Source organism: Equus quagga, chromosome 9 (assembly GCF_021613505.1).
Source record: "Equus quagga isolate Etosha38 chromosome 9, UCLA_HA_Equagga_1.0, whole genome shotgun sequence".
NCBI classification, from domain to species: domain Eukaryota; kingdom Metazoa; phylum Chordata; class Mammalia; order Perissodactyla; family Equidae; genus Equus; species Equus quagga.
Window position 1 is genome coordinate 66,676,030 of NC_060275.1, and position 7,991 is coordinate 66,684,020.

Below are 7,991 nucleotides of genomic sequence, written 5' to 3' on the forward strand. Positions count from 1 at the left end.
ACTCATTCGAAAGGCGAAGGTGGGGCCACTGCTCTGGATCACAGAGCTCACATTGGGAGGGGCTTTCAGAGCCCAACGCAATATAGGGAGGACTGACACAGGACACTGAAAGAAAAACCCCTACCGACCCATAATTCTACATCCAGTGAAAATATCCTCTGAGAACAGAGTTAAAATGAAAACATTTTCAGATAAAAGAAACCGCAAATCTGTCGCCCATACACCTGTACTACAAGAAATGCTAAGAAAGCTTTCAAGCTGAAGGAAGCTCAGCTCACCAGAAAGAAATGAAGAGCACGTCAGAGATGGTAAATATCTGCATCAAGAGGAAAGACTATTATTTTCCTCTTTTTTAAATAAAATACATATGACTAGATAAACAGAAATTAAAGCATTGCCTTGTGGCATATGTAATCTATGTAGACGTAACTCCTCTGACAAACGGAGTGTCAAGGACAAGAGTGGGGATGTGAAGGGCATATAGTTGAAAGGTTTCTACACTTTAGGTGAAGCAAATGATAGTAACTCTAAGCCAATCGTGTCTTAAGGATGTATATGACAATTGGTTGAGCAGCCAGGAAAAAAAAAGCAATAGTTAACTTAAAATGGAACTTTAAAAAAGATTCAGATAACCCAAATGAAGGCAGAAGAGGGTGAATGCAGAAATAAAACTCAGAGACAGCAGAAAGAAAAATAGTAAAAAGGCAGAATTCAACCATACCGATGATTGATACGATGATGGACAAACACTTCAAGACAGAGACAATGAGAATCGGTTTGTTTTCAAAGGCCCACGTGCCGCCTCTGTCCAGGACGAACATTCTGCTTTACCCGTGTGATGTCCGAACATCCAGCTCTCCATCCCAGCCCCAAGATGGGCGGGGCCCATTCAGAACAAGGGTCAATGTGAACTGAATCAGAACAGCAAAAGGGGCTGAGGCTGGCTCCCCTGGAAGGGGACACAGCCATTGTCCCCGCTTCACAGAGGAGGAAACTGAGGCCCAGAGAAGTCAACATACTGTGTCTTTTTTGTGTGTGTGAGGAAGATTGTCCCTGAGCTAACATCTGTGTCAACCTTCCTCTATTTTGTGTGTGGGATGCCACCACAGCATGGCTTGACAATCAGTGTGTAGGTCCGTGCCTGGGATCCAAACCCTCAAACCCTGGGCCGCCAAAGCAGAGCGCAGGGACTTAACCACTACACCACCAGGCAGGCCCAATGCTGTGTCTTCCTTACATCGTTTCTGATTTGCCTCCTGCCTTAGACTATGAGCTGCCCACAGGTAGGATGTCTGTCTCTTCTGTTTGCTGTTGAATCCCCAGTGCCTAGGACAGTACACACAGTAGATGCTCAGCAGATGTTTATGGGTGGGTGGATGGATGGATGGGTGGGTGGATGGGTGGATGGGTGGGTGGATGGATGGTTGGATGAATGGATGGTTGGATGGATGAGTGTAGCCCAAGATTCAGAACTTGGAGATGGGAGCTTCGGGACTTGAATGGGTCCATCCCAGGGTCTGGGGTTTCATCAGCTGCATAGTTCAGACTTCTTGATAAATTCAACCAGAATGAGCAAACAGATAGACGATGGAGTGAGAGAAATGGGATTACAGGGGACAGGAAGAAGGAATAGGAATCCCCGGACACATAAGCCAAGTGGCTGTCTCAGGAATTATGATTAAACCCTCTGAGCCTGAGTTTCCCTATCTGTCACACCAGCTAGCCCACTCTCCCAGGTTCCCAAGGAGACAGGAGGCTCTCCCGGCTGGATCCCCAAAGCAGACAAACCCACCATCAGGTCTTTAGCGGCCCCTAGCACTCCTGTTCTGTGGGGCTAAGGTGCTGAGTGGACGGGAGGGTCCAGGGGACTCTGAGGGCCAGATGAAAATGACCCAGCCCGGTCTGTCCCCCACCGACCCTCTACCAGCCCCACTCACCTGCCCCTGAAGCTGAAGCCACCAGCCTGAATGGCCAGCCTCAGGGCCCTAGTACCACAAGGCCTTTGTGAGTCACTGCCAAGGCCCAGCCAATCCCCTCCAGCTCCTAGGGGGAGGGGGTTCTAGAAGGCAGCCTGGGTGGGGCGGGGGGGAGGGGGTCAGGACTGGGTCAGCGCTGAGGGTCATAGTGGTCGCTACATATTGCCTGCCCATCCTGAACAGAAAGTTAGGGCTCTGAGCACAGAGGGGACCCCGGAGTCTCCCCCAACGTGTCCAGAGGCCGCCTCCGTCTCTCATCCCTTGGTCATTTGCTGAGCACCTGCTTTGTACAGGGACCTGATCTGGGCCTGGGGACACAAACAACTCCAATAATTTGGGGGTGTGAAACTTCTAGGAGGGAACCAAAGAAGGGGTGGGAAGGGCTGAGTCCCCCAGGGGAAGAAGAGTCAGCGTGGGAGGAAGGGCATCCCAGCAGGAGGGCACAGCATGAGCAAAGGCTTGAGGAGGCAACAGGTTGGGCCTGATTAGGGACCATGGAGGAGGCCGATGTGGCTGGAGGTGAGGGAGACAAGGGCTGGAGGAGGGGACAGAATAGGCTGGGCCTCAGAGAAGAATGCAGGACTTCGTGTTTTATTGAGAAGGCCCGAGCAGCCAGGAGAAGGTTTGGAGCAAAGGAGGCACAGGCTGACTTCCATCCTGAAAGGCCCGACTGGGTGGGGTCTGTGTCTGGCTCTGAGGACAGGGGCTCCCTAGGGTGGGGCTGGGCCCCAGGCCCATTGGGATCCCCATATGGCCCAGCAAAAGTGGGCACTGACTCTGAGCCACAGTCCTGGAGTGGAAAGTGAGGCCACTGTCCCTGGTCACCTCCTGCGGCTGGGCCGAGGCCTGGCGTGAATCGCTGCTGGCCAGGCCAGGGCTGACACACACGTTGGCCTCAGCTCAGCAGGGTTCTGCCAAAACCACACAGCCCCGGCCCCCAGCCTGGCCCCAAGGCCTCTGCCTGGGCTCCCAGGGGAGCCACGGGGGCACCTGAGCGAGGCCAGCAGAGACACCCAACCTCACTGGAGAGAGACCCCTGGTCTTCTCCACACTGTGGGGCGGCTTTGGGCAAGACCAGGGACATGGCAGTTGGACAGGACTTATGTCTTTGTCTCCGCAGTGAGCAGGACAGTTCCCATCCATGCCCCCAGTGAGCCAGACACATATCCAGAGTGGTCAGGGCAATAATGGAGGAAGAAAGGAGTACTGCCAGAGCCCAACAAGGCCCTGGCCCAGCCTGGGGGGCCATGGGGACCAGATCCTTTGGAACTAACTGAGGAGGAGGAGGGTGTCTGCCTCTGAGCTTGAGAGGTGGTGCTCAGCTGGGTGGCTAAAGGAAGATGCTTATCAGGCTGGCAGCTGTGCAAATGCCCTGAGGCCAGAAGGAAAAGAAACAGCAGAGTTTGGACGGGGAGGTGCCTGGAGAGAAACATCTCACTTATCCAGGGCCAGGTGCAGTCAGGGACTTTTTTCCAGCAGGGTTTCAAGTAGGAATTAGATCTGTGGTTTTGAAAAAGCCCCTCAGGGCCCTTGCTAGTGAAAAGATAAAGTCTCTGCCTAGCCCCAAGGCTCCTGGAAGGCCTGGGGAGGCCAGCTGTGCCATTCCTGGAACAGGGCTCCTCAAACTCTTGGAATCTCCAGATAAGAGTGTCTTTTGTATGCTAATGAGATGACTAGCGGCTGGGAGAGCCCCCGGGTAGCTTCAGGATGGGGGTTGGTCACACGGACCTGGCTCCCTTGGAGGGTTGGAAATTTCAGCCCCACCCTCCCTCAACCTCTGGGGAGGGGAGAGGGGCTGAAGGTTGAGTTAATCACCAAGGGCCAAAGATTCAGTCCAGCGTGCCTTCACAATGCAGCCTCTTGGCTCCAGGGAGCTTCCGGGGTGGTGGGCAGCGAGGTGCTGGGAGGGCGGCTCGCCCAGAGGGCACGGAGCCCCGCACCCCTCCCCTGCTGCCTTGCCCTCCGCTTCGCTCCATCTGGCTGCGCCTGAGTCTGTCCTTTATCATAAACCGGTAAGAGGGAGTAAAGTGCTTCCCGGGCTCCGTCTAAACATGAGAGGGGGTATGTAAGCCCCGATTTAGAGCCGCTTGCTGGGCAGGAGAGGTGGCAACCCGAGGTTCGCACCTGAAGGGGAAACTGGCGGGACTGCGCCTTCCCCTGTTGGGCCTGTGCTAACTCCAGGCAGGGAGTGTCAGAATCGAACTGTGGGACACCCCCGTGGTGTTTGCGGAGCTGGAGAACCAGTTGGTGCGGGAAAAGACCCCACACATTTGGCGTCAGTGCTCTGAGCACACCGGGTGCAGGGGTGCTGGGCGATCTCGCCACATCCCTGGGCCGCCCCTGCGGGCTCGAGCAGCATCTTTGTTGTTCGTCCCCCAAGCACTTTCAACTTCTGAGCCAGGAGATGGCATCTGGACGCGAACAGCCCACTTCATGGCACAGGAGGCAGAGGCCAGCGGGGAAAGGACTTGGCAGAGGCCACACGGGCAGACTGGCACCCACGTGTCCACCCCCGTCTCCTGAAGAGTGAAGCTCCGACTGCAGAGTGTGGTTCTTGGTCTCCTGTGTCGAGAGGCCCCCACCTCAGCATCGGGCCCCTTCTCCCTTCTGAAATGCCTGCTGGAGGGCAGTGCAAGGCAAGGCACCACCGTTAAACAGCAAACCCCAAAGCAGCTCCTGAGGCTTGACACGTCGGCAGGGCTGGGAGGAAGATGGAAGGCGCGGGCCACAGCCTGACTCGGGGGCTGAGGGACTGGCCACCCGGCTTTTCTTCTCGGCATCTGTCTCCTCATGTGTAAAACAGGCATGATTCACTGCCCATCGTCCCCTGCTGGGCTGGGGACACAGTCGGTGCTCAATACATGCCTACCAGCCCCACTTACCCTTGGCCACCAATGCTCACGTCCCTCCAGGCCCCAAGCTGAGGCAGACTCCTACGGCCGTGGGCTTTCACCCACACAATAGCAAAGGCCGGAGCAGACAGGGCCAGAGGGTAGCCTGGCGGTCAAGGCTCTGGAGGTGAGAAGCCCAAGGTCCAAATGTCCCTGCAGTCTCCTAAAAAGGCTGTGTGACCTCAAGCCAGTCTCTCAACCTCTCTGAACCTTAGTTTCTTCAAAATGGGAGAACAGGATGTTGGGGGGAGGCTGCTTCAGGGACGATTTGGAAAATCCCGGAATCCAAGTCAGCACTCTGAAAGTGAGGTCCCACAGTGGCAACCATACGTACAGTACTGGAGAGAGGCCGCCTGGCCAGGTCCCACCGTGTCACCTTCCCTTTGGGCCTGAGACTCAGTTTCCCCACTCACCAAATGATACTAAGAGCCTACACTAAGCACCAAGTGTAAGCCAAGCACTGCTCTATAGATAAACTCTTAATCCTGAAAGCTTTATGGAGCAAGTTCTCTGCATTATTCTGCCCACTTTACAGACGGGGAAACAGACGCCCGGAAGGTTAAACTTCTTTCTTCCTGACTCCGGCTGGGGCTGTCTCCTTTCCACGCCGCAGTCCCTCCCTCTAATGGGACACTCGCAGGCTCGCTAGTTCCGAACGCTGCTTGGCTGCCCCAGCGTGCCCCGCCAACTCGGACACCGCCGGCCCCGCGCCCAGGCGCGTCTAGATGGCGCTCGCTGCGCGCCAGATGTGCAGGCCCCTCCCCGAGCCGGCTGCCCTCCCCCGAGCAGGGGCGGAGGCAGAGGGGCGACAGGCGGGGGAGGGGAGCGGCCAGGCCCCGCCCAGCCCGCCAGGCCCCGGCGGGGAAGGAGGAGGCGGAGCCGAGCTGGCGTAACGACTTTACTGAAAACAGAAAACCGGGCGAACCGAGGCTTACAAACAGGAATGTGGACTCGTAGCAAAACAAAACAAAACAACAAAAAGGGCAGGAGGAGGGGTGTCGGAAGGAGGGAGCGAGAGCGGGGAAAGGGGAGGAGGGAGGTTTTTTTTTTTTCTTCCCATTTCTTTAAAAAACCAACACAAGAAAACACACACACACACAACCGTTTGTTCCCGAGTAGAAACATAAATAGGGCAGAATCGAACACTCTGTTCTCTCTTCCAAAGTGGAGGGAAAAAAAAAAAGTAAAAGAAAAGGAAACGCAGGGCTTGAGGCTGCACCCCCCCGGAGCCCCTTCGGCGGCGGGGTGTACAAAGGGGCGGCCGGGGCGCGCGGGTTTGTGCAACCCCGGTGGCCGCGCGCGGGGTACAGAGGCAGCGCGAGGGCGGAGGGGTCATGCGCTCGCCCCCAGGCAGCAGGGGGTCCAGCTTGTCGAGTCTGAGGCGCCCTCTCCGAGTCTTGGGCACCCTCCGGTGGGGGGCTGCCCCGAGCCGCGCCCTCTCCGAGTCCGGGGCGCCCACGCCCCCCTCCCATGCGAACCCGCCTCTCGGGGAGGGGGGCGGCGCATGCGCCCCGCGCGCGGGCTCAGTACGCGGGCACCTGGTGCTGGGGCAGCAGCTGGCAGCCGCTGTTGACGTGGCTGAGGACCTTCTGCTTGAGCTGCGCCACCTGCTCGCGCAGCAGGCTCGCCGTGGACGCCAGCTCCGTGTTCTGGCTCTTGAGCGTCTTCACTTTCTCCTCGAGGCGCGAGATGCGCTCTAGCTTGCGTTTGCGGCACTTGGAGGCAGCGATGCGGTTGCGCAGCCGCTTGCGCTCCGCCTTAATGCGCTCCTGCGTGTCCATGTCGATGGGCGACAGCGGCGGGCTCTCGCCGAAGCTCGGCACGTCGGGCACCGTCTGCGGCTCATCCTTGAGCGTGGCCAGGCGCGGCGGCCCCAGCGCGCCTGGGGGCGGAGGCGGCGGCGGGAAGGGCACGGGCTCGGCGGCGAAGGCGACCGTCGCAGCACTTCCCGCACCCCCGGTGCCGCCCGCGTAGCTGCTCAGGTTCGCGTAGACCGGCGCCTCGGGCGTGGCCGCCGCCGGGGCCAGCTCGCCCGGAGGTGCGGCGCCCGCGGCCGTGCCCGAGGGTCCCCCGGCGGCGGCGGCGGCAGCAGAGGCCGCGCCCGCGCCCAGCTGATTCTGCTTGTGTAAGTCCTCCAGGGCCTTGACGAAGCCCTCGGCGAACTCCTGCTCCTCGCTGGCTGCCACCTTGGGGTAGAGGAACTGCGTGCTCGTCGGCGTGGTGGTAACCAGCCCGTTAGACTGGATGATGAGGCGCTCAAGCTCGGGCGAAGCGAGCTTGAGCAGCCCCAGGTCGGGCGAGGCGAGCAGGCCGTCGGGGGGCGCCGCGCCCGGGGTGCCGTCGGTGCGCAGGGGGGCCGGGGGCGGCGCGGCCGCTGGCTTGAGCGCCGCCGCCACCTGCTCGCTCAGGCTCAGCGTCAGCGCGTCCTTCTTCATCATGCTGCCGGCCGCCGCCGTCGGGGGCGCCCCGGGGAACAGGCGACCCGGGGACGCGAAGCTGCCACCGCCACCACTGCCACTGACGCCGCCGCCCAGGCCGCTCAGCGCCTCATCGCCGTAGAAGGGTGTTTCCATCCTCCGCCTCCCCCGCCTCGCCGGCCCGGGGGGGGAGGAGTGGCCGTGGCCGCCCGGGGGGCCCGCGCCCCCCCCGTCTGCTCGGCCCTGCGCCCACCCCGGCCGCGGCCGCTGCCCCCGGCCCTCCGCTGGCGGCGGCTCCTGCGTCGCGCACCCGGCGCGCCCTCTTATAGCCTCGGCCCGGCGCGATGAGCTCACTGCCCCCGCTCACCATTGGGCGCGGGTGACGTAGCTCATTTGCATGGCTGGGCGGGGCCAAGCCACCGACACCCCGTCCGGCTGCCGTTGCCCCGGTGACGCGCGGTAAACGGCACAACAGCGCGCTGCCTTGTGGGTTGACGTCATGGGGGCGGGTCGCGCGCCGGGACCTGGTCACCCCGCCCCGGGAGCGCTGTGTACGACCAATACCCCCAGCGCCGCCTCCCGCCAAGGCACGTCCCGGGTGGCGTGATGGGCTCGGTCACAAGGCGCCCGCCCGCCCCGAGGCCCCGCCCCGCGTCCGCGCGTGGGGCCCGGGCCGGGCAGGGGCGGGGGCGGTGCCGGCCTCCAGG

The 7,991-nt window shown here is 60.4% G+C and overlaps 1 protein-coding gene across 1 annotated transcript; it reads right to left on the reverse strand.

Moving 5' to 3' along the window:
* Positions 1-5,752: 5,752 nt before the first annotated feature.
* Positions 5,753-7,580, reverse strand: JUND (JunD proto-oncogene, AP-1 transcription factor subunit). Its single transcript, XM_046671578.1, has one exon. The coding sequence runs from the start codon at positions 7,438-7,440 to the stop codon at positions 6,391-6,393; it is 1,050 nt and encodes a 349-aa protein (XP_046527534.1). The 5' UTR covers positions 7,441-7,580; the 3' UTR covers positions 5,753-6,390.
* Between the last annotated feature and the right edge of the window lie 411 nt (positions 7,581-7,991).

What these genes read in the sequence shown, in the direction of transcription:
- JUND (XM_046671578.1), bottom strand. Translation starts at nt 7,440, where the DNA reads ATGGAAACACCCTTCTACGGCGATGAGGCGCTGAGCGGCCTGGGCGGC.